At 41.7% G+C, this 27,297-nt stretch overlaps 1 protein-coding gene across 1 annotated transcript in view; it reads right to left on the minus strand.

Moving 5' to 3' along the window:
- The window catches only part of tenm3 (teneurin transmembrane protein 3), a 212,732-nt gene that overhangs the window by 44,334 nt on the left and 141,101 nt on the right, over nt 1-27,297 (minus strand). The window contains 10 exon segments of the mRNA XM_079338171.1: nt 5,188-5,331; nt 8,588-8,723; nt 9,136-9,267; nt 11,993-12,121; nt 12,215-12,347; nt 12,494-12,613; nt 14,900-14,988; nt 15,113-15,243; nt 18,249-18,395; nt 26,585-26,770. Of these exon segments, the coding sequence (XP_079194297.1) occupies nt 5,188-5,331; nt 8,588-8,723; nt 9,136-9,267; nt 11,993-12,121; nt 12,215-12,347; nt 12,494-12,613; nt 14,900-14,988; nt 15,113-15,243; nt 18,249-18,395; nt 26,585-26,770 (1,347 nt within the window).

Genomic DNA, 27,297 nt, shown 5'->3' on the forward strand with positions numbered 1-27,297 from the left:
AAAGAACCTCAAGGTCGTGTACCAGGTCCTCTGTTAGTTTTTTTTTTTTTAATCAAACAAGGACTATTTGAGAAGAAGAACATGCTTGCTGCTGTGTTGTTGAGAAAATGTGGAAATAGAAGTAGAAAACGTTTCCTTAATGTTGAATGATATCCTAAGATAACTTTATGATTTAGCTCAGTAGATATTTCAAATATTAGACAGTTAACATTTTTATCAAGAAGAATAAAGACATTTTCGGTGTTAAACCGAGTTAAGACACTACGTAGCATACAGCTGACTATGCCATGTGTAAGCAAGGAACGAGCACGCGCAGGTCAAGATTATTTTTTTTACTGTATCTGTAAAACCTTTTCATACGTTTCTTTAACGTTTTATATTTCGAGCTCTTTCTCTTATCTCTCCCTCCTCAGAACACTGAACACACTTCTAAATGTCATCGCCTCACTCTGTGACGGTGGGAAGGTCAGAGAAGAGGACTTCTACTGATTAATCTGACCTTTATGAAAACAAGGAACATACCTGCTGGTTATTTTAGGATGGGAACTACTGAGGAAGGCACCTGAAGATAACATGTGGCTAACTTTAAAACAATCAACAGAGAGAAGAGGGAGATAAAAACCTGTCAAAAGATGACATCAGTGTCCGCTGTCCAATGAGCTCCCTCTTTCACTCCTGATTAAGGATGCATGTTTTCAAACACTTATACATGATTGGAGTGATTTGATTTAGTGTAGATATTTATAATCATGCTAAACTCTTGAAGCAACTTGTATTTTGTGTTTAAAGGAAGAAAAAAAAACAACAACCTTCAGACACACACGAGCGGAAAGACAAAAACACTGAAGCAGCTTTAAGTTCACTTTGATTTGATCTGACGTCCTGGAAGAAAAGGAAACACTTCCTCGTGTTCTCTGGAGTGAAAGACCCCCACAGCCGTATGCTTTACAGTCATCCGAATACACACACACCCACACACACACACACACACACACACACACTCACTCACACACACTCACACACACCTACACACACCCACACACACAAACACACACACACACACCTACACACACACTCGACTATACTGACACACATTGGCTTCAAAATCTCACATGAGTACACTTGAATGGAAATCACACACACTGGAAAACATCCTCACATTGTGTCACAAGGATGGACATGGTCAACACACACACACCTACACTCACACACACACACACACACACACACACACACACACACACACACACACCTGTCACACATCCTCTCTCTGACTTTCATCCAGTCTTATCTGAGCAGCTCAGCAGCGCTCTGTACTCACTGCTCAGATCAGAAACACTGTGTGTGTGTGTGTGTGTGTGTGTGTGTGTGTGTGTGTGTGTGCGTGCGTGTGTGTGTATGTGTGCGTGCAGTGAGTGTCTCTCATTCCTTCCTGTCTCTCTTTCCTCTCCTTGCACTTAGATTCTGTCTCATTTCCATGTTGTCCCCTCTTTTTTCCAGACAACAAATAAAGAGAGGATCCATTCAAACTGAAAACTGATGTAAAGAACATTCTGGCATCACACTTTTCATGACACCTACACTTTAACTCTTCACCTCTGCTCGCTTCATCTCAGCTAGTTTTGAACACAAACGTTGACATAAATGAGATTTTAAAGGTCAAAGCTGCCAAACAAACGTCCACTTCTGTGCGTCATTCTGAAACACTTTTCAAATACGTGAACATCTTGTTTACTGACTTCTGTTTTATTCACTTATTTTGTCAAACTGAAATTCGCTCCGTTAAGTATCCCCCGATGGATTCAGGTTTCCTTCTTTCATGGAAATCTGAAAATGAACTCTGCTAAGGAACGTGATGGTCATAAATGATGATCCTTTTTTACATTTTATGCATCAAGAAACTTTTCTATTTTGTCTGATAAAACACAGAAACACCAACGGGCAGTCGTGCTGTATCAGACTCTGTAAGGAGACGATTAGTGTCTCAATGCTGAACGTATAATCACAGATGTCATTCTCTATGTAACCATTGAACTGCTGTTATTAATAAGACTGATGAGCATTTCTTCTGTTATATGAGGTGGACTGAAAGAAAATGAATCACAGAATCAATGAAACGTTTCAGGATTGTTTTTGGAGTCATGTTTTCGACAGCTGAGGAGAGCGAGGAAACGATGGGAGGAGAGAGTGTGTGATGACATGCAGCAAAGGGCCGAGGTCGGATTCTAACCCACAGCCGCTGTGATGAGGAGCGTAGCCTGTGTACATGGGGCACGCATCCTCACCGCTGGGCTTCAGGGATATTTCAGCTTTAATGATGAATTTTGGCTCCTTTTTTAAATGAGTAAATGCTTCTTAAACATGAGGACACGATGGGAGGAAGTCTTTGGAGTTTAACTGTAAACGAGGATTCTGTGCTGGAATCAGGAGGAGGAGGATTCGTGTGATGGTTTATTTGTGCATGTGTGTCAGTGACGTCTTTTATTCCCATCGGCTGTCTCACGTCCCCAAAGGACCGTGCAACTGATTTACAAACTGGACCTTCAGCAGCTCCCTCACCACCGTCTTTATCCACACATACATGTGACAACCATCTCAATGCAGTAAACAGGAGGAAGCTGCTGTTTCCTGTCAAACCATGAAAACACAACAAGAGGCAAGGAAAACTAACAACCCCACATTTTGTGTGCAGGCGTGATATTTAAATATAACACATCGTCCTCGTCATTAAAAGGAGCTACGAGACAACAGAGAGTGACTGCTTGATGCTCTCTGACACACACACACACACACACACACACACACACACACACACACGAGTTATCTATGTCCATAGTGTGTGATAATCTCAAAAGGACAAACACACATTGTCAGTCACATATCAGTCCCTCAAAGGCACAAAATCACACCCACCGAAACCAGAACACACAAAAAGAGGAAAACACAAATCACACCTGCATGTGTAACACACACACACACACACACACACACACACACACACACACACACACACACACACACACACACACACACACACACACACACACACACACACACACACACACACACACACACACACACACACACACACACACACACACACACACTCTGAATCGGGTGACAAGGTGCTGAAAGCCCAAGAGGGCTGCAGGGAGAGAGGGATGAATAGCAATGTGATGGATGGGGTGACAGATAGAGGACAGTGAGGGAGGGAGGGGGAGATGGAGGGTGGAGTAACGGGGGAAATGAGAGGGGCGGAGTTGGGGGGGGGGTATAAAGTCAAAGTGTTGATAAAGCTGCATCTTTTTCAGTTATTGAGTGTTCTGAGATAAAGCAGGTTTTGTTTGGAGGGTTTTCAGGATAAAGTTATCCTTCAGTCTGAGCAGAAACAGAGGAAGATGAGTACAGGCGCAGGAGATTAATAGAGTAAAAAAAAAGTGGAGTCATTTTCCAACAATGAAAAGTCTGGAGTCTGTTTTAAATGCACATCAGCTGTGTAGCAGCTTTTCCAGAGGCAAAGCCCAACCTAAAAGTGAAGCTCCAGTTTCCCTTTAGAATCATCTCTGGATTGATTTCTGAGTTCTGTTTGAATTGGCATTCGAATCATAAAGTGCATTTTAAAGAAATCAATTATTTATTTATTTATTACTTTATTAGACGAGGCCCCTTACTGAAGAATAAACTAATACATTACACTAGTAAAGTGTTTTAACATGAGAGGTGGGAAAAAATAAAATTACCTAAAAACTGAGATTTTTATCTTCACTGATTTAAAATAGATTAATAAGTTCCAAAAAAAAAAAAAGTAAAAATGTATGGGTCACTTCATGCTAAGTGCTAAGGCTAGCTCTTTAGCTCAGTATGCCACCTGGAGCAGCCAGGATGACTGCAGCAGATCCTGAAGGATGTACTCGTTCAAAAATACACTTTGAATCAAGAATATTTTCTGAATCAAACGGTGAGACACCCAAAGATTCCCCTCCCTGACTAACGTGCTGAAACACATCAAACCCTTTTTAAGGCTTTATTATGTTGTCTCAAGTTAACAACCCATGTTATATCTCTATTGCAGCAAAAAATGGCCGACATTTTTAATCTTCTGAGCACACAACCAAAAAGCTGTGAACCTCACAAATGTGAAAACTAGGTCAGGGTTACAATGAAAGAAGGTTTCAAGAACTTGATTAAATAAGGACATGATGTTTGTAGAATATGGTGATATGTTTGGTAATCAGGGGCACACTTCATAAGGAGAGGAGAAGAGGAGAGAGGAACTGAAAACAGGATAGAGGACAAGAGGAGCAGAAGAGGAAGCTAACGAGGATAAGAAGGTCTGAATTGGTGTGTGTGTGTGTGTGTGTGTGTGTGTGTTTGTGTGTGTGTGTGTGTGTGTGTGTGTGTTTGTGTGTGTGTTTGTGAGATGAGAAGGAAATATGTTTGTGTGAGCGATGAAAGGCGGCAAAAATACCAACAGGCAGCTGGAACAAATCCAAGAGACCAACAAGGAACCAATGTGAACACACACACACACACACACACACACACACACACACACACAGACACACACACACACACACACACACACACACACACACACACACACACTTTGTGTCCGTTCTGTTGACCAAATCCTGCATGACAAAAATCACTCAGACAGCTGCTGAGATTAACAGACTTTTAAATGTCAAATATCTCTGTCCTCTTGTTCTTGGGCGTTTTATTAACAATCAACGATGGGAGGAGAGAGAGAGAGACATTGTATATGTGTGTGTGTGTGTGTGTGTGTGTGTGTGTGTGTGTGTGTGTGTGTGTGTGTGACGGCCGTTATGGGTGATTTGGAACCAAGACGTGCAGAATGGAGCTCGCTGGTCTAACTGAAGAATTGATGCCCCGCCCCTTCTTCTAGCCAATACTAGCACTAGACCTTTAAGCACTTCCTGCTTAAAGCGTCCTCAGGTCCCTCAGTGTGTGCAGCCCACAGCAGAGTTTGAAGCTGACACTCACAGTTATCTAAAGCTGTGTTAGTGTTTGTTAAGTTTCCTCTCACATCCTCTTCTCCTGAGAATTATTGTTTACTTGACCACGAAGCACAGGTGTAAACAAAGTGACACTCGAGGGGTTCAACTGCTTCATATTCAAACTTTAGATATGTAGTGTGTGCGTGTGTGTGTAGTTTTGTTTTCGTACCGTTCTGCAGGTCCAGGATGTGATGTTTGTCCAGCGTCCATCCTCCCATGTTGGACGCGTCCATCTCGTAGCCCTGCAAGATGGCCGTCCTCTTCTCCCACAGGATGAGGTCCAGACACGACTCGTATTCAAACCCCACTGACACTGAAGGACACACACACACACACACACACACACACACACACACACACACATTTGTGTTATTCAGCACTTTTTATTTAACCATGTTCCAACTGAAGCAGACATTTTTGTTTCAGAGAAAATCAAACAGACAACAGGTGGAGTTAACTTCCAGCTGTCTGCTTCTGTAACATCCTCGTGCTGCAGGTTCACTGAAGGCCTCCACTCTTTTAGCAGACACACACACACACACACACACACACACACACACACACACACTCCCTGTCAGACTACCTGTGAGGCCTGTCTGTTCCTTTCTGTGAGGCACTCACTGAGACGTCAGTGTAGGTTATGTCAGTTCCTGACTGAAAGGACGAAAACAACAAATCCCATGATGCCACACTTTTAGAAATAGGAGAGTCTGGAAGTTTGCCTTGGAAAAACAGAAATTTAAAAAGGATTGACTGTGTTGCAGATGAACATGAATCGTTCAAGCTGGACACAGGACGCGCAGGATTTCTCTCATAAACTAAAATCCTCCTTAAAACTATCGATCCCAAACAAAAAGCTAAGCAATAAATTACAATCTAAAGAAACAGAGACTGAGGATGAAAAGCAAACAATGAGAAAGTTGCAGTTACACTGCAGGGACCGCTGGACTTAGAACACAATGTAGTCTTTGCCAAATCTGCCGATCAATGCGGACACATACAGCGGACTAAGCTGAGTGTGAAAATGATACGACAGTTTTGTTCTGTATTTAGAAGTTATTCCTGTGGCTACAATTATGCAGCCGAGAGAGCCAGTGCCACAACTGACAAATGTAACTAAACATCCACCCCTGCAGAGCGAGTGAGACTTGTAAAAACAAAGACTCTATTAGTTCAATATTTAAAAAAAGAGACCAAGTTCTCAAAAGTAAAAGTGACACGACCTGGATCAGGAACAGAGAAGTCAGCTGAGAACGTTTGAATATCTGAGCATCTGGTTAACAGTAAGGACTCTTAAACGCTGAACCTAAAGTCGTTAAAAAGCTGCACAAAGCTGCAGTTTCTTTATAAAATATGAGTTGCAGCTGCGTTAAAGGTTGGATTTGCCTGAAAGAGAATAAATCTTTGTGTTAAAGCTAAAACAATCAAACTCCCCGCTGATCTCTGATGATTTCTTTTTCAATAAACACATCATCCGCCTTTTATTTCTGTCTGTTTAGTCTCCGGCGCTCCGCTCACTCGGGCTGCCAGCGACACTCTGACAGCTGATTATTTATCAGAGTCAGTGAATGCGTCGCTGTAATCGCTGAGGTTTGTTTGAGTTAACCTGACGTCATGCGAGCCGTGTTTGGACTGCAGACTGCAGATAGATCATCTGTCCTGCTGTACGTGTTATTCATCTCTGTCCTGAGCTCTGACAGCCGCTCGTTCAGACTCCACACTCTGCATTACACAGATTACCCACACGGCCAGCGCTCCCACAATTCTTCTTCTCTCGTCAGGCCTTCACCCTCCAAGTTCTGCAGTTTAAATTCTAACACTGAAGGGATGTTTTAAACAGGTACTGTATATGTACATTTAAGCACTGCTGAGAGAAATGTCAATGAGATAACAATAAGTCCACCATGTGCTAACTTATAAATAAATAAACATATTTCAGCTTGTTGGATTTTCAATTTTATCTATCAAAGATCACATGTGATACTCCTTTTCAGTTTATTCAATAAACGGATTGTAACTAGATTTATCTGGGTGTCCCTGAATCCAGACAAGCGGCCTCTGTCTCTTTCGAATCTTTTTTAGTTTGTTGACTAATTGAAGACTAAAGAACAGTTTACTTTATTCCTTCCTACTTTAGAAGCACACAAATGAAGACAAAAGCAGAGCAAACTCAAGAGGAGGGGGCCTCCACATTTGTGTCTCAGCTCTAAATCTCATAAGTCGCCGCACGTGTACTCTAAATATTCCTGTGGCTACGCTCCTTTATCCGAACTTATGAGCACCAATTTCAGAAGTGTAACAAACACAGCCGTAAATCTTCTTTATGTGCAGCCCATTAGGGCTCGGCTACCATGAGTAATAACTCAGCGAGGAGTGTGTCTGCTCGACTTGTCTCTAATAAAGGTGTCAGAGAGGTTAGCATGCTCATAATGTTCAGGCTATTTCCCTGTCACAGCTTTTCATGTTGAACATATTTGAACTCAGCCACAGCTGTCTGCAGTGTAATGTATGAGCACTGCAGAAGCGAGGCTTTTTTCTCCTCAGTAACTGTGCACTGCATGTTGTAAAACTGAGTCGGTGCACTTCACTTAAAATGAAACTTAAGGCTGCTTCACACAGCAGGATTTTAAAATTGTCAGCCGATTTCCCAAACTTTAGAGACCACACGCATGCCGATAAATAATCTTTAGGTTTTACAGTTTTGGTCGTACAGTGTGTGGTGTGCGGCCACACGGCAACAATCAACACACCACACACCAACCGATTTCACTCGCGAACTTCCCCCGATCAGACGGGAAATCTCGCAAAACCTCTCGAGATCAAACGTGATTCCAGAGTCAACAAACGGACATTTTTGTTTTGCTGCCGGTGTTTCCTCGTCACTACGTCGCCTCGCTTTCTGATTGGCTACGTGTCACAGTCAACAGGCTCATGCTGGTTTTCCTCTCGGGGGGGAAACACCACACATGATGAGAGATCGGGCCAAAACAATCCAACATGTTGAATATCCCTGATTTGAGATCGGAGCGGTCCCGACATTTTTCCGACCAGATGATTTTATAAGATTATTTTATGATGATCGGGGCGTCCTTAAGATTATTAAAGGGGAGAATCGGGACCAAAATCGGCGTAATTATCCTGCCGTGTGAACCAGCCTTTACAGGAATGGAAATGTTATCTCCACAGTGCAGTGTTCTCCTGATACTAAAATAGAACCGTGAACACATTCATTATAAGACACATTAAAGGAGCAGTATGTAACTCTGACACCTAGTGTTTCAAATGGGTACTGCAGCTCAAACTCAAAACATTAGCAAGCTCTGTCTCCCCCCGCCCTCTCCTCTCTAGAGTTGAGACTTCAGAACAAATTCACACGGGCGCTGGACAGAGTGACATTATTTTACAGTGTACACATATACAGCAAAAATGTGTGTTTTGTTTTTAAAGTAAGCTTGTTGGTGGTTCACAGACAGCTACAGCCATCCAGAGCGCGGTCTAGCAGGTGAGCTCTCACACATCTTAGACATCAACACTGCTCATTTTTTGACCATCCTTGGAAGAACACTCACCGACTGCCTCAGACAGTCCGTACACTCGTTGGCCGTAGGCGTCGGTTTTGTCCCAGATGAAAGTGTAGGAAAGATTCGGCTGAGCCGGAAACCATTTCTGGAACAGGCGACCCACTACCGCCACCATCAGGTGCACCTTGAAAAACACATCCAGACACAAAGGTTATTGAATGATAGTTAAGGCTAGGCCCTGGCCTGAACCATGTTAGCGTAATCCCAGCAGCTAGATTTACACGAACACAGAACAAAAGAAAGAAATACTGTATAAGAGCTCTGCAAACAACAAACACAGAAACGTTGCAGAAACAGAACAGACAAATTCAGAATAGTGCTGCTCCAACGAAAAAGAAAACCAAGTGATGGAAAGCTGAAAAAAAGTAGATAAAATGAAAAAAGGCTCGACAAAGACAGAAAAGAAAAGAAAACCGTCTTCATTCAGCTTATTTGATTTCAAATGATTTGTTAAGCTTTGTTTACTGGACGGGCATTTCCAGAACAATTGTGTTTGTCTGACCTCTCAGGGCCACCGTAGAAGTCACATATCTCACCTTCATGAGGTTGAATGGTATGGATGACTGCGTCATGGTGACTTTGAGGACGGGTTTATAGCCAGCAGCTCTGGAGCTCAGGTAGATCAGATGCAGGTCACTGCCGGGGATCGAGGTCTTTTCTTGTAAAACCTGCAGAGAAGTTCAAGCGAAGAAAAGACAGAACTCATCAACACCTGACACTGATTCTGTGTTCTCGGATTTGTAGCATAGCTTCACATTCACGTGGAACGGGCAGCTAATTAGCACGCAGCTTTCCTTATACGGCTGCTAGTCGTGTTTGCAGAGAGAACGCTCTGGAAAGAGACAAACAAGCAGCAAACCATCTGTGCCCGCAACAGGGTGCACATTTCACATCATGACAGCCCTCCACTGCAGTGTTTACAGGCAGCTTTTACACAACACTAAGTGATTTGGTTATAAACAAAATGGCTGAAAGATTGTTTTTTACAACCCTCTGCCGGTGTGGAAATATTAATTGAGTCTTTGAATGAAGGTTAATCTGCATATTTTATCAGGTGTATGTGCAGGTGAAGGACAGGCTCTCTGATTTACACACACACACACACACACACACACACACACCCACACCCACACACAGCACGTCGGTGCCTCCTTGAACTTTTAGATACTCATGGTGAGATATCGTCTCTTAACTTCAAACCTGCAACCTCGCTCTGTGTTCCCCGTCAGCTACGCACAGAATCCCCCTCACCTCCGCTCGCTGAGAGACGACAGAAGTGTAACGACTGAAGGGATTGGCGAGCGCGTGTCTTTAAGTATGTGGATTATTTATGGGTGCACGTGTCCTTGTGTTGAACTTGATCAAGGGGAAGTGGACTAAATCACAGCTTGCTCAGGAAGACACATGATCACTTATTGCAATTATAGAGAATCTGGAGAGGGTGTTTGGATTTTAGGTGTGGGAAGTGTGCAGTATGTTTGTTGTCAGAACTGTGTTGGCCAATCACTTTGAAACGGTCTGTAAGGACATCCTAATAACATCTCAGCTGTAATCTGACAATGATTTATTTTCCTCTCTAAACAGATATCTGCACGTCAGAGCAGCTGCCCTACTTCAACACATTTACATTTAATCTATTTGAAAACCAATAAGCGTTTAGATTTCCTGACTCCCTTGAAAGCAGCAGGAATGATCAATCCGACTCCACTCAACAAATAAACAAGTATTTTAAAAGCAGTTTTCTTCTCGTCTTCAGGACAGAGCTGACAGTGTTTTTCAGGTTCATACCTCTGAAGTGATCCCGGGTGGAGCCTCAGTCTGACTCAGGATTTCAAGTTAAACGGAGACTTACCACAAACAGATCGACCTAAAATAATATGGTCTTTGTTTGAGATGGTTTAGATTTCCAATCTCTGTGTAGTGGGTGAGAGGATGAAAGAGACCTTTGCTAAAGTGTTGGACTGCAGGAAATAGGAGGATCTAAAGAAAAAGGGGTCCCCTCAGGGTATGACCCATTTAGACCATTTCAGTGTGATTTTTCAACTGCACTATTGCCTTTTCATTAGCCGAGCATTTAGTGTTCATTACAGATCCATTAAATCCCCTTTAAGACTGCCCTCTCCTCTGCCCCGCGCTCTAATGGACTCAGCCGCACCAAACGCTGCTTTAGATCTGCGCTCACACACATTTACCTCACACATACACACACACACACCCACACATACACACACACACACACACCCACACACACACACACACACACACCGACGCTTGTCAAATAAAAAATAATTACGGAGCGCTGGTTCAGGGTTGTAAAAATATAAAAACACACATGGAGTTCTGTCATCTGTTTCATTTCCTCTGTGGGCTGCTTAACACAATGTGACGATATAACACACAGACACACACGCATACACGCACACACACACACACACACACGCACACACACATAAGCAAACAAACTCTCTGACATATCTCTGCTTCTCTTTGCAATCTTCCCCACAATCTTTTGCTTCTTCTTTTAAAAGCAACACGCATAGCCACACACACACACACACACACACACACCCCTACGCGTGCGCACGCACACACACACACACACACACATACACACACACACACACACAAAGACAACATAGTGTAATGTGGATGCAATTACAACATTCCTCCATGATGAGCCTCAGTTGCCTGCCAACAGAAACGTGTTATTAGGCTCACAGGCAATCAGAGGCAGGACAGGGTGGGGCTGTGTGTGTGTGTGTGTGTGTGTGTGTGTGTGCGTGTGTGTACCACTATCAAATAAAGCCTCCATGTCTCCATCTTCTGTATTATATATAACACATTTTTACACCATGTATGCATATTTATTTCTGAGTTTTATTCTTCACTTATCTAAAATAAAATAATAAATAATATGATAAAAATGTGATTTCCTTTTGTGCATGATCAAATTCAGGCCTAATAAAATGCTACACATCAAGTCTGTAATTATCCACATCTGTACGACGTGTCATGGACTCTACCACTGAGACACAGCCGACAGGAGAGTTGGGATGTAACAAACGTTAGGGAGCTTAAAAAGCACCAATATGAAAACACAATGAAATGTTTCTACAAAAAAATCTAAATACAGTTAGAAGTGTTTTTTATCGTTATGTGGAGTGATTGTAATGTCTGTCGAATGCTCGTCTACGTGGGTGATGTATTCTTCTATTTGACAGGAAACCATGGTGAAATAAACTCTGAACGGGTTTTCCTCTGGAGGGTACGGTGTGAAAGAGACCCGGTGTGTGCGTGTGTGTGTGTGCGTGTGTGTGTGTTCAGATGTCAATGTAGAAATGATTCAGAGACTGGCTGAGGTCTCGTCTCGACGAGCAGAGTAAGTAGCCTTACCTGTGTTTCAGGGATGATGGGTCCGTCCTCAGGTGAACTTCTGAAAAAAGTGGACAGAGGAGAAGCGACGATGACGGGACTCGGTCTGATGAATCCGCTCAGGTCGCAGCTCGGGATGTCGTTCTCCTCCTGAAACACGTGGTGGTGGTGGGGGGGGTTTAGACGTTTTAATCCTGACGTCAGAGAGAGCCCGTGTTTGTGTTGGTCAGAGATCAGACTCACCTTCTTCATGACCAGCGTGTCCATCACGTAGAAGACGTTCCACGGCACCCACACGGTCCTGTACTGAGTGAGGAACGGAGCACGCTCGAAACTCAGGGTGAGGGACGCTCCACCGTTGGCGAGGAGGTCGAACCTGCGGAGCAACAAAACAAACACATGAATATTGTGAACTGCTTGAGAACAGTGTGAAACACGTTGTTACAGATTGATCTTCGGATGGCCGTCCTTTGTCATCATAGAAAGATAAAACAAAGGTTACCAATATAAAAGCATACATACATGCCGTCCTTGCGTGTCACAGTGTATCCGTGTTCAGGATAGTGAACAAACGTCACGTTGACTCCGATCAGAGGCGTCCCGTCTGCCGTCAACACCTGACCACGAATTATAGACACCAGGCTGCAGATAGAGAGAGACGACCGCAATGTTATTTAAAGAGGTTCAACCATACATCCATCCGACTGAGCTGCTGGTGACAGCGCTGAACACACCCAGCCGCCCTTTCAATAAGCTGCTGGACAAAGTGAAGAGATATGAACTTCATCTGTTTAAACTGTGCACCATCGTTTCACACTTCTTCTTCCTAAACGAACCTTTAAAAGTTGTTGTTGTGAAACACCACTGCTGCTGCTGAGAAGGACAAACTGACAAACTCTTTCAACCTGCTAAAAGCTAATTCCATTTGAACAATGTCTGAGCTACAGCTGCACATTTCTGGGCCCTCTTCGTCATGCCTGCCTTGTGTGGGGTCTTTATGAAAATGGCCCACCTGTCGTACTGTATCCAGAGACGGGTATTGTCCCTCTTCAGCTTTTTGTTTTACTTATTTGAGGGCGTTTTTAAACCTATAGTTTGCTTGTTCAGGTTCATCGTGGGAGAACTATCTCAAGTTTGGTCTGTGTTCACACGGGGACATTTACAAGTGGACAAAATGTGTGACAGCGAGGAAAACACAGAATATCAGAATATCTTTTGGAAAAATCCTGAAAGTGAACTCATTGACACCGGTCCAGTTGTGGCTGCACCAAAGACACTTTCCAAATCTAAAATGGACAACCAACTGCACAGATTGATGTTGGCTTTGGTCATTGGTTTCTATATTGTTTGCATTAATCACAGAATGCAAAATGAGGCTCAGGAGGTCGACTGGAGCAGCCGAAGCTGCTTATCAAGACAGTTCAGGATTAGACACGTTAATCCTCCTGAACCCCTAAAAAAGTCATGAACACTAAACTCCAGGGTTTGACAGAGGCCTTCCTTTCCAAGCGGTCTTGTTACGGTTGTTTAATCTGCTCCTTGGTTTGATTGACAGCTTCACGCCAATACAAACCAAGTGCACTAACTTGGCACTCAAGTTCATTTTAACCGAACCAAACAGGTTAGGTGTGAAACTGTTTGTGTTCAGTAATCATCAAATTCTTCCCTTTCCTGTCCCCCTGTTTGTCATTTTACTCCCTTCTTTCCTCCCGTGTGATTGGTCGCTCTGCCCTGCTGTACTGAGGATGCATCTTCTGTAAGTACAGTAAGTTAGTCACTGTGAGCTCAAGGTGAAACTCAGACATGATTCCCTTGTCTTTTAATGGTGACACTTTTATGCACTCTTCATCGCCTCACACATGCACACAAACCACACGCTCACAAACACACAATGCTGTTTTGAGGTCTAATAAAACATTTTTATTACGAGGTTGCAGGGCGGTTCCATTATGGAAATACAGGACGTTTTTATGAGCAGGTTGTGGCCCTCTGCTCGTATGAAACATTCAGGCTCGCAGAAAAAAAAAAGTGACAATCACAGAAAAAATGGCCAAACTGAATTGCCGTCATGTTTCTTTCCTGTCGCTCGCTTTGCCTTTCACTACCGCCACCTTCCCCCTCTCTATTATCATACTAAATGAATGTCATGAGTGAAGAACATTCAGGCAGAAATGGGTTTTCTGCAAGAGAGTGGAAAAGCAGATTTTACTGTATCAAGATCTTGGCCTCGCTGCTATCGGAGCAGACAGAAAGCTGCAGCTGCTAATATAACCGCAGACTAAAGCAGGCTAAGCTCGGACCTGCAGGCTCCGGCATTATGACTCAGCCTATCACAACTATAGAAAGAAAACAAAGAGACGACACACTTCATCTCTGATCCCACTGTGATGAAAAACGACAGTTCGTATAGAAGAACAGGAAGTCATTTTCTCCGCCCTCTCTGTGTATGGAAAGCCTTTCTATACGGCACGTAACAGAAGCCAGAAACAGCGGAAATCTCTCTCCGGCGTCGTCCTCCCAGCCGAAGGAAACATTACTTACATAATAAAATATGAAGTTTTATCCTCTTTCCTGGCTTTGGACTTCATTCCTGATGGTTTTAATATTTCACTCACTGTCTAAAGTTCTTTGACTTGTTTTCTACATTTTCTAAAACCCTTTTTCCTGTCTTTGACTTTTTTTCTATTCTGCAGCTGAGTGGATGTATTTTTTTTCTCAATTAAAACGCTCCAGTGATATCCTTCCCTGTATGTCTCGAAACAAACCAGAAAGTAGGTGAAATACTGCAGCAAGTCTTTTTCTGTGTATTTTCATTTTGTTGCACTGCGAAGTTGTAATTGCACAACATTAAACCAGTGTATATCTCTGAAGCTGTGACACACATTCATTACAGCCCACAGGTGTTGCTAAGGTTGACACCCTGCTTACCTTTTATTGAAGGGACTCTCCTCAGTGACGACCTGAGTGGACTCAGGACCCAGCAGGAAGTGAATACGCTGGTAGAAAGAGCGAGCAGCCTGAGAAAAATACAATTTCAGAATGTAAAGACGAACAATGCTTCCTTTAATCACACTTAAAAAATAATGTTGTGTTTTTTTTTTTTGATTGTTCAAAGTTTAAACTTTGTGTTTATTCTATTACCTGTTGAGGAGCCAGCGAGGACGGGGATAGGCTGAGCACCTCCCCGGGGTCAGGTGATCCTTTGCAGTACTGCTGGTTCTGACAGGACGGCTGCAGGCAGCAGTCTGGATCCATACAGTCTGCCAGCCCGTCTGAACAACACAAACACACAGTTATTACCCTCCTGAAAGGCTGGAGTATGGTGTCACTGTCTTATAGTTGTTATGGCCCATGTCTTGTTGTCAGTGTTTTCGTTTCCATTGAAAACAGTGGATGTTGTGTCAAAGGGCGCTACATGAGGATGTGGGAACTGCTTGCTGTATGTGCTGATATGATAGAAACATCATGTGAATTACTCTTGGACTCATGATATACACACACATATATATATATATATATATATATATATACATAATTTAATATCATATTCTCTTCCTCAGGTTGGTTTCACTCGTTGGTCTTGACTACGGTTGACTCGGAGATCATTTTCATCGGGGGAGTAGCAGAGGAAGGGAGAATCACTCCCATGATTCCCCGACAGACTCAACATCATCTTTTGTTGTTGTTTTGATTGAGAGCCCCCTGGTGGTGGTATTTATATACTGTGCATTTATATGTTAAATAATGGTTTATAAATGCTTGTATTATTGGTCTGCTATATGGTCTCAAATGTTCAAGGAATTTGGATTAATCGAATAAAAAACCAAAACCAACATTGTATTTGTGAGTTTTTCCTTTCATGGTTTAACAATGATTTATTTGTAGGGTGGATAAATGTACTGTCTTCACAGGGGAGGAATCAGAGGAGAAACTAGATCATGTTGTTTTTTTATGTGAAAAGGCTAAAAATGATCAGGCATCTTGGGAAGAAACGGAGAAATGGAGAGAATTATCCCAAAAAAAGATGTGGTGAATTTAAGAATAAACATAAGGGGAAAGACTGACGTAAATCAAAGAGGGGAAAAAAACAGAATGTTCATTTGTTTCTTGATTGGGATAAATCCGAGGAATTGATGAATGACGGAAAATTGGAGCTATGTACTAGATTTTTGCAGTTTGTGTTTATCATCTGCAGCCAGGAAGAAAAAAGACAGAGAGAAGGAGGGAGGGAGGACACAATGACAGAGAAAAAGAGAAGAGAGCTTAGGAAGGAAAGGAGGGATAAGGAGAGGAGAGGAGGGGGGACAGATGGAGAGATGGAGGGATGAAGGAGGTATGTAAGGGTATGTAATAATATACTGGCTGCTATTTATCTCTGTTAGTTTATGAAAGCCAGTTGTACATCTGGTGAGCAGGCACAGGGGACTACTGTTACACACACACACGCACACACACACAACTTCTACTTTTCTATTGGCATGAGGGAGAGTTATCGATGTAGCTGGAGCAGTTCATGGCTTGCTTGTTTTAGCAACGATGATGCTAACTGTTAGTGTGGGGGGGAAAGGTCAAGGGGCAACCTCCAGTGTTGAAAATCAATGCAGAAGTGTAAAACTGTAGTTCCTCCAATGTTCACTTGGGGCTGGCCACAAAAGTGTGTTCCTTTGGCTAATGTTAGCTGCAGCTGGCAGGCAGGTGCTAGTTAGCTAGAATTGAATTTTTCTTTATCTGAGAGGACAGTGGATAGAGCAGGACATCAGGAGAGAGAGAGAGAGAGACGTGGGAATGAGCCACGAGTCAAACTCGGTCCGCCCACTTGATGGACAACATGCGGCAAGATTTTTATCTCATAACTGAAGTGGTTTTGTAAACCCTCAGAATGTTTTTTGTATTATTAAATGGCATTTTTTTCTGAATTAAAAATGATCGATTTTCTCTTGAACTTGTTTTTTTTATTTTTTTTTTTATTTGAATTGGTCGAAGTTGTTGGACTTTCTCTTTGATCAAATTTCATAAATTCTATCGTGATGTGCAGATTAAAATGATCTACTATTGTAACAAACATTTTAATTTGATTCATTTAATTTGTCATTTTCTTCGCTGTTGCTCTGCTGCTGTGCCTGGACTTGGTTTGACAATCAATGTAGACAATCTTCTGATAGCAGTGCTTCAAATCGAGTTTTTATGAAGTCTATTTCCTGACTTTTATTCACTTCTGAAGAATAACAGTTTGATTTATATTTCTTTCTTCACAGTATCTGCCTTCTAAAAGTTTCCGGTGATTTCCCTCAGTCTAAACTCTGACTGTTGCTCAGCAGCCTTTTCACTTCACTGCCTTATCAAGGTTGAAGCTGCATTTTCTGCATTCCTCTGGCAGCTGATGAGCAGCAGCTTGACTGGACTTAGTTGAACACCTGCTGCAGGTACAACAAATATCAAGCTTTCATCTTCTTCACGGTACGTTTCATTCCTTTTAAAAAGTCACTTATAGAGCCTTGTAGTATTTGATGTTTTGAGATGAAAATGATAAAGATCATAAAGAGTTTGTAAAATTAGCTGACTTCACTTATTGTTTACAGTTTTTCAAAATAAGAAAATATAGAAACCAGCACTTAAGAGAAGGCTTCCCTGAACCTGGTAAGACGGTTTATTACAGGAGAAGACTAAAAAGGTTTCTATACATTTCACTTAAACAAACCTCTGGCTTCCTTCATGATCAGAAGAGCTGCTTTTATTGCTTGAATCTAAATTGAGCCAGTGGTATGTATTTCATTACAAACTTAAGCTTTTGCTTATATTTCCCCTAATGCTCGCTAACAGCCACACTCAACATGTTGTCAAACCTTCATGTTTGTAGGGGCTAAACGTGGAACAAGCTGTCACAGTCTGAGGAAGTTAGACACCAAATCTCGTGGCTATGTGATAACATATTTGTTTTAAACTAAGTATTTGGTTTTGTTACATACACGAGGTTTATGACGTTATGATGCTTAACGAAGTCGAACCAATGTTTTTATAAGTTGAAGTGTTGAAGTTCTCCTGAAGCTGTGTTCAGACTAAACTAACCTAAAATAAATAATTACATGTTCCTCTTTAAAAAAAAAAAAAAAAAAAAGGGTAATCAATTGCAAACACAAAAGTAAGAGTGGGGGATGCAAGCTAACCAAGAAGGACAGAAGTTACATTCAATTTCCGTCATTTGCATATTCACATGTTTCATCAACATCAAAAGCCAATCAGCGCCTTCTTGGGATGCAACATATACAATTCAACTAACCTCCTTCGTTGTCTTTGCCATCTGTACAAAGTGTTTCCATGGCTACGTGACAACCGGCCCCTCTCCATCCTGATTGGCAGATGCAGTGCCAGCCACTTGCCTCCAGGGTGCAGCGACCATTGTTGTTGCAGAGACCTGGACAACCCTCTGAGACAGGGGACAGACAGACAGTTAGAAAAGTTAGAGCAGAGTCAGTGGGAGGGAGGGGTCACGGCTGGCCGCCAGAGAGTGAAATAGGCTTCAACCAACGCATAGGTTTAGAATAGTTTTGTTCTAAAGCTCTGACAGATGGTTGGAATCGATTTTTTTTTATACACTGATGGATTTAATGCCAAAACAACAACATGCTCAGTGTTTCCCTTTAAACTTGGAAAAGCCTGTGAAACAGACGGAGAGCATCATGGGACGGTGAATCTCCAGTGAAAGCAGAGACAGCTCGAGGTGATCAGGAAGCCTCTGCAGGCGTGATGCAGGTTTTACACAGCTGAGGGAAATCCTCCTACGCCACACTGAAGCCCTCTCTCAGATAACACATCTGACAAAATATCAACACATAACACAAATTTGGTCCAGCCTTGAAAAAAGTGTGTCGAAAACCACTCGTCTGCTTGTAGTGCTGATGCTAAAAGAGTTTTAATAATGAACCAACACTTCAAATTTATGAAATAAACTGTCAGCTTAGACGCTCTATCTGTCTCTACAAAGCTTCCAGGATGTTGTCATGCTGCACCAGCAGATACTGTCTGCTACCTTCATCTTCCTCTCCTGAGCCTTTATGAGAAAAGCCAGAACATGCTAAACTTGCGAACATTAAGAAATGTTTAGGATCTCTTTAAAGCCAGCCTTTGGTTTGTCCATTCTGGGCTACCGTAGACGCATCATAAAAACTGTATTTAAGATGATATCCCATTTCTGCCCATAGATTATGCTACACTTTGGACCTTGAATGGAGTTTGACTTGACTTGACAATAAATGTGGGTTAAACCCGGAGCACCATGACTTTGTAAAAGCACTGTGATAGTCAATGTGTGCAGACCCGGCACTGCATCGGTTATTTTTGTACAGAAATCTGATGTTTTGTTGTTGTTGTTTTTTTTTTATTAAAAAGGCAATCATTTCTTACTTGACAAAACATTAAACACTGAATTTAGTTGACCCATGACGAGCAGAAACTACTGTAACCCTGCTGTACAGACTCGTACGGCTGTCTCTACAGTCCATTTGATGCTCCTATACTTCCCATCCACAGAGCACTTTGTTGGATGCAACAGTGGGATTTGCAGTTTTTAATGCAACGAATCACACTACTCTAAATAAAAAAATTCTGCAGTTTACTGGAGCGTGACTGTCCCAGCAAAGTCTCAACACTTTTTTAAAAGACTTTTCTTCAGGCTCAAGGAAACACTAAATTTTAACCTTTGTCAGGTCAGCAGAAAACACTCACTGTCAGCAGCTTCAGTCCAAAAACACCTTCAGAAACCCTTCAAAGAGACACATTGGTTGAAGCCTAATGTGTGTGACAGCCCTGAGTGATGACGCTTTCTCCTACGGATGGACTGACAGACTGAAAGACAGATCGATCGACAAATAAAACAGGTGGAAACATTAATCCACGTGTGAGAGAGACACAGACTGACAGACAGACAGACAGTCAGCCTCAGGTGAAATGCACTGATGTTGTAGTTTCACATGAACCATGGACAAAGTTCACTGAGTGCTGCAGTTGGAAATTGATTCAAGAGAGTAGTTTTCATCAATAAGGAAGAAACATGTTATGTGATCAAAATCAGATAAAACAGGTGTAGAGGCAAACGAGCAAAAACAAAAAAAAAAACGGAAATCTACGGAAGCCCTAAGCGGACATGCATCCTTTTATTTTATGACTTCACTTTCCAGTGATGATGAGTCCTTTATGGTTGTTTTGTTCTCAATCTCTAAGTTATTTCACTCAGGTCAACAAAGCTTGTTTGAGCGAGAAGGAGAAACAGAACAACACGCTGGTCGCCTTCATGGCTGATTTTTGTTTTGTGCTTTTGCATCTTTGAGGATACAAAAATAAATGGAGCTCTTGAAAAGACAACAGTAAGAAAGGATCATCTAATCAAAGACTGGATGATTCTGTGATGTAAACCAAAGTACTTGGATAGAGGATAAAACTTTCCCCATAGAAACGTACGAAGGCCAATGTGGCACAAAACAAAAATCCATAATCAAAGCGACCAGCATGTTGTTTTGTTTTCTAGACTGGAAGAGAAAAAAAAAACTTTGTTAACGTGAGATAAACAACTTAGGGACTGAGACAAAAACAACCACTGGAAAGTAGAGTATGATCAAAACTATGGCTGCACCGCTTAGGGCTTCAGTAGAATTTTTTTTTTTTTCTAGAAAGTTAAAATGTCAAAGATTTCTACCAAAATAGAGTCGAACCAAATCTTTCATGAAACGTGTTTTTCTACTTTGGATTGAAAATTTTGTTGGTGTTGGCGTGCTAGTCGGTGGGAATCAAACTCAATCACAGGTAGAATCCATGTGAAAACACAACAGGTAGACAGATACACAGTGCACAAAGTATAGGGAGGACAGGGTGCTTTGGACTTCATGCCTCCGAAGGCTATACTTTCTGCCTCTGTTTGACATTCCCCGATCACAGAATAGACAATCAGATAGACCGATCAATAAACAGTGAATATCAGACCCAATCAAAGCCCAGTTTAGAGAGACAGAACGAGGGATGAATGTAAAGATGGAAAGTAGAGAGAGACAGGAGAGTGGAGAGAGACAGAAGACAGGGGGGGGGGGGCAGCAGCTGGCTAAACTAACACAAACAGATATATCAGGCTCGTAGATGCAAGACGAAACATGGAGTCGTGTGTGTCTTCACGTGTGTTGTTTGTGTGAGAAACAGGGTTAAAAAGGATGTGACCAGAAACAAACAAACCCAACACTGAGACCTCAGAATGTACAGAAGAATAAAATAATAAAACCAAAAACCACAAACAAACAAACAAACAGATACAGCGAGTGTTTCTAAAGACTCCAAATAAAAAAAAAAAAAGGAGAAGACAGGAGATGTAACGTGAAATGGAATAAATCAGAACCAAAGGAAGTCAACAAGGAAAGTGTGAAGTGGTTGTATTTTGGGACAGAAAGGCCTTTATTGAGTCTTTGGTATGAATTACCTTTATATCCTGAGAATAGGAGAGGGCACGAGGGAGAGAGGGAGGAAAATTAGGGAAAAAAAGTAAATCGAAACAAAAGCAGCACTGCCAAATATACTCTCTGTGATGGACAGATGGAAATGGCAGCCAAAGGAAGAGGAGGAGGAGGAGAAGGAGAGGAAGAACAGAGATGGGATCAAGGGAGTGCAATAACACTGCAGGAGAGCCTTCACAGCGTACGAAACGAGCAGGTCATTCAATTTGTCTTCATTCACATTGAAATCACACACGAGGGGGAGAGGACAAAAGGCAACCGATAAAGAAAAGAAAAGAAAAAAGCTGAAAAGGTTTTTCAAAATCAACAACAATTGATTCTAAGTTGTCTTCTAATCACAGACTGGAGGATGTTTTCATCAATACCAAACCATTACAGAGAATAATACATGTGGATATTGCAATCATTGTTTTTTTTCTCCAACAGGAGCCCAGGATCATGTATCAGCCCCCGTGTGGCCTGCTGCACCAGACGAGTGCAGGTTTGGTCTTGAGTTAGGCTCCACACTGAACCCTGTGTTGAGTCTCGTTCAGTCCTGACTTTGTGTGTGTGTCATTGTTTAGTTGCACCACAGAGGTGCACTAATACAGCATGAGCTCAGAACTAAGCAGAATATTGTGACAGATGTGACATTTTACTTCCTGCTGCCAATCAGTGAAAATCATTTTTTTTAATGCAGTGTTGATCAAAGTGTGACCTCTTAATGTCTAATCATCACTGAAGAGATCACTTTGGTGAAGTGTCGGGAAATCCAACAACTGCGACGAAAATGGAAAAAGCTGCAACGTTAAGCTGCAGCTTGTGTAAAACAAGACATGGAGCGGTAAAATCTTCAACTCAAACACAATGTCATTTATCAGTACTCTGTTGTGGAAGCATCTTTGATATATCATCGGGAACTCAGTATGCAGCCCATACAGCTCTCTGCTCCGCCTCATCACACCTCCAAAATACCATGACAACCGTATTTAACGAAGGACTTCACACCTAACAGGAGGCACTGTGGGTGTAAGATTTACATTAGAATTAATGAAAAAGTCTCTCAGCCGGTGCACCACCTCAGTCGTACGTAAAACGTAATAATATAAATATAACGTTCAAACTAAACTATATTTAAATTAATGCATGGCTGCTGCAACCCGGTGCGAGTGTCAGCTGAGATTAAAAAAAGAGCTGTTTGTTAATTTTAACTTTCAGTTTTACTTGGTTTACAATCCGCTCTGGTTGATTTGCAATCTTGAGACACTTTTTTGTAAAATGTTTGTGGACACAGATTTATAAATGTTGTAGATGTTGGAATAGTTTCTCAGAACGTGGGGAAGGTTTTGTATGATTTAACAATCTGAGGTACAGATATGAACATGGATCGCTCAATACCGTAATCTACCACCCATGTACTTCTTCTAATGCTTGTGGTAGAGTATGTTTTGGGACATATTCAGTTACCTAACATTTCTGTTGGATGTTAAACTTGAGCTTCATGCTTTGCACACAGATCCTGTGGAAAGACTGAATATAAGACGTACCAGTTTATCTACAGAGGTCACCAACATCCTCACAGCTGCTTTGAGATACTAAAGGATTGTGATAAAAATGTTTGGTAGCTAAAAAAGACGCCGTCTTTCGTCAGCTTCTCAATCCTTGACTGTTGGTTTCCCATCGGATGAAAGTCCGGGACTCGTCCAACATCTGTGACTCCAAGAGGAGCCGACTTTTGACTAAATGAACCAACTTCATATTTTAAAGCATTTGTCCAGAAACTTTCATGTTTGTGTAACTTTTTTTCATGGTAATAAACACTGAACACTCACTGTTAATGCACTTAAGGGTTTAAAAAAAAAAAAAAAAAAAAAAAAAAAAAAAAAGAAGTTGTCCTTTTCTGTGTTTGAGATTCTGTAAAGATTTTAACACTCATCAGATGACGAACAGAAGAGAAACACATCCAAAGTCATTTAAAAGCAACTACTGGATACTTTCTCAAAACAACCACATGTAGGACCTGACAGGAGAATCAAACACATTTTAAAGTTCATTTTTCTGCAGAAGACACAGACAAAGCCTGTATATATTTAAAGCCACAGTAATGATGCATGTTATCGGAGTTGGCAAAAGGATGGAGGGGAGGAGAAGAAAACAAAACCAGATATCAAAAACAAAATCTTTCTGTATAAATAATTCAACTCAAAGTCGCCATCGTCTTCAGCCACAGCTCCACAACACAGGAAGAAATCAAACGCAAGAGAGGGAGGGAGGGAGGGAGGGAGGGAGGGAGAGGAAAAGCTGGTGATGGGAGGACGAAGAGGAAAAGAGTACAGTACCTTTGACTCTAATGTCCGGATTGTGAGCTTTAAGAAGGAAGGAAAAGTACAGAAGAAAAGATAGAAACAAAGTGTTCAGTACTGATACACAGGCAGAATCGGATTCAGCAGGTATGAAAAGCTTTAGAAGCAAACGCAGACAAAAAAAAGAATCTTAGGCTAAACAATCATGAATATTATTGCCCTGTGTCTTGCGGCTCTTTCCATGCTGAAATACAAAAACATCCAATTAATGAATTGGAAAAGACTCGTCGGTGACGTCTAAGTTTCCAGTGGACTCGAACACGAGGCATTCATGTGATGTTTAGAGACAGAAGAAGAAAATGAATCCTCTCCGTCTAAACAAACAACAAGCTGTTTGTTGGCTGAGCACTTTAACTGGATTCCTCCTCATCTCACTACTCTCAGCATCCCTCTCTGACTGTGTGTGCGTGCATCTTTCCATGTGTGTGCTTAAAACTGACAATAACCAGAGCCAATTTGTTGCTCTTTCCCAGTGTTACTGTAGCTGTCTGTCTGTTTGACAACAAATAGCTTTTTAAGTGTGGGGTTTGGTGAAGAGCTGGAGCTGCCACAAAGGCCCCGCTGCTCAGTGTGCGTTCCCTGTTTGACTATCACAACACAACAGGACGAGGTTTCTAAACTCGCCACAGATTCTCACTTGAAAAGCACAATCCCCGCTGTCAGGACTGCAAATAATGAAACACGGAAAACTTGATGCATCAACAGAAAACTAGCATGTTTCTTAAGTCGTTTGATTTGTTTTAAATGAAGAAACAGTCCAGCAACATGTGCAGAAATCCATGTATCTCAATGTATACTGTGTATACGGTATGCATTGGTTTTTCCTGCAGAAATACAGGGCTGGCCTTTAAAAGTCAGTGATTGATTTGAATCAGCAGCTGAGAAAACCACGAGTTGCCTGACAGATATTTTGTTGAATATCTTCTTTTTTCCAGAAATAACAACATTCAGGCTGTAAACATCACAAATGAGTTATCAACCATTGTTTTAAACATGAGCCAGATAATCCACAGAGGCCTCCAATAATCAAAATCAACAGCCATACATTTGGACTCTGACAACAGAGTCTGGGGGAGCTGCGAGCTGAGCTGCTGCTTGTTGTCAGAGATTTAGCTTGATTGAATGTACTGTAAGGATTTATTCAGGTCTCTAACTGTCTGCTGGAAACCTCTGTATCCCAAAAAAATGACATCTTATTTAAACAACTAACACGGCTAAAACGAGTAGAGGATCAAGTCTAGATGGAATGCAAGCTGAGCCTGCATGTAAGCCTGAATGGAGACAATTAGCATGTTTGTATGGATGGCTTCATTCAGGTCTTCTATTGTCTGCAGAATTAAAATCCACTCACTTACAAACAGAGGCATCTTTTAAAACTTGTGAAAATACTTCATAAAGCTGTTTTACATTAAAAACCTGATGTACTGTAGGGGGCTGCATGCTGAGCTGCTGCAACATTATTTGACAGGCACTGAGCTTGATCTTATATGAGGATTCATTTAATGTTAATTGTTCAGGAAGTTATTTGTTGTCTGCAGACGTTTCTTTTCCTTACAAACAAACAGAGCTGTTATTATAGACCAATGAAAACACAGTGTTAAAATCAGTGTTCCTCTGACACTCTTGTGCATGGCTAAGATGGGGGCTGTGAACCGAGCTGCACAAACTTTAAATCACTAACTCACTGGAATCCTCCATGTAATGAATTCATGCAGTTTATGTTGATTGATGATTTTAAGATGTTAAAAAATAGACCCTTTGTGATGCTTTAAAGTCTGTATACAGCACATTCATCTGGAAAAATGTGTTGAGTCTTTTTTAGCATTTGTTGTAGTAGCATTACTTTTCCTGTTTCATACGAAAGATACAAAATACTTCTTTAGCCTCAGTTTACTGTGCTCGTTACACCTCCTCCCTCGCATCCCATAATATCTACCCTGTTAATTCCTGTTTTCCTTCAGAAGTTCATCACTCATTGTTCCATATGAAGACATTTCCAAGATTATCTGTTGCCTTCATCAGACAATCACTTGAATTAATTCCTAATTATTGAACTGATACTTAAACGTTGTCTTTTGTCTCTGATCTGTCGTACTGTACCATCACATGTTTTAGTTTTATGGCTCCAACTTTCCTGTTTTAGTTCAGCCTCAAATTCCTCCCACAAGTAAAAGAAGTGTTCCATTGTTTAAAGTGATTTCAGGAGTAATTAGAAGCAGAAGTGACCTGAAGAGACGCAGCTTTTTGTTGTGCTGCAGAGTGAGACGGCCTATTACACTACCCTCAGGAAACAGAAAACAAGTTGAGAGTTTTCCTCCGAGTAATGGTCAAAGGAAAAGACATTTTGAGGGATAATTGGGATTTTTACAACCTAGATCTCATTTCCACTTGTGCCACTAAAGCCACTTCAGTGTTTTATTGAATGACAGCAGAATCCTAAACAAACATGGACACGCAATTAATTAGCAGCAACATTGTGCTAATCTGGTAGAACCCATGAAGAAAAGAGAGAGTACGTTTAAATGTCACGACTAACGTTAGGTTTTTCTTTGCTCAGGTTTAAGGAAGCTCCTGCAAATTCTCCAACCTGTTAAAGAGTAACTTAGCAAACAAAAACAGTCAGTTTGCACAAAAAGATAAGGATGTTTTTCCAGACATTGTTTCATTAAAGTGAGCGACACCAGTCACAAAGATTTGGTTAAAGATTTGCATGTGGAGTTATAACTGTCATGTTATCCCCCCCCCCGTTCTGTCTCTGTGTGTTTGTGAGATCCACTCACCGATGTTGCAGTGCTCTCCGGTCCAGCCCTGGTCACACTCACACTTGCCCTCCTTGCAAACGCCGTTCTTGCTACACATGGGGTGGCAGGCCTTCTGGTCACACACGGTTCCCGTCCAGCCCTCCTCACAACGACACACGCCGCCGTAACAGACGCCGTGGCTGCCACAGTTCACCTCGCACACCTCTGTGGGAGAAACGAGCAAAACATGAAGACACAAACACATGTGTTTCCAACTCAAGTTACACGCTTAAAAACAAGTATAAACTGTATATACTGTAATTTATGAAAAATGTGAAATACGACTCCTGATGTATTCAGGATGAAAATAACTTAGTTTATAATTCAACAAAGCCAATCTCACCTATTGGCAGGGAAATAACATTTGACAAATAAATCTCCCTTTTATGCTGAATCAAACATGTTTTGGTGCTAAGGCTCAGGAGAGGAAATGAACGCAGACAGCTGTAGAGACAAGATGAAGAAAGCGCCTCATGCAGTTCTATGTTAATAAGTGTTTTTTTATTCTGATGTTGAGCAGGATACAAACATGTTGACAGGTGGACTGCTGTAGCCTCTTTTATCGCCTCACAATGTCTGCATGAGGGAGTAGAACACATGCTTCTAATGTTTTGTGTTAATACAGGAAAACACTATGGGCATAATTAGTTCTGACTCACTGTGCTTATGAGAATAACCCTGTAGCTAAAAAC

Source organism: Symphodus melops (assembly GCF_947650265.1).
Source record: "Symphodus melops genome assembly, chromosome: 2".
NCBI lineage: Eukaryota > Metazoa > Chordata > Actinopteri > Labriformes > Labridae > Symphodus > Symphodus melops.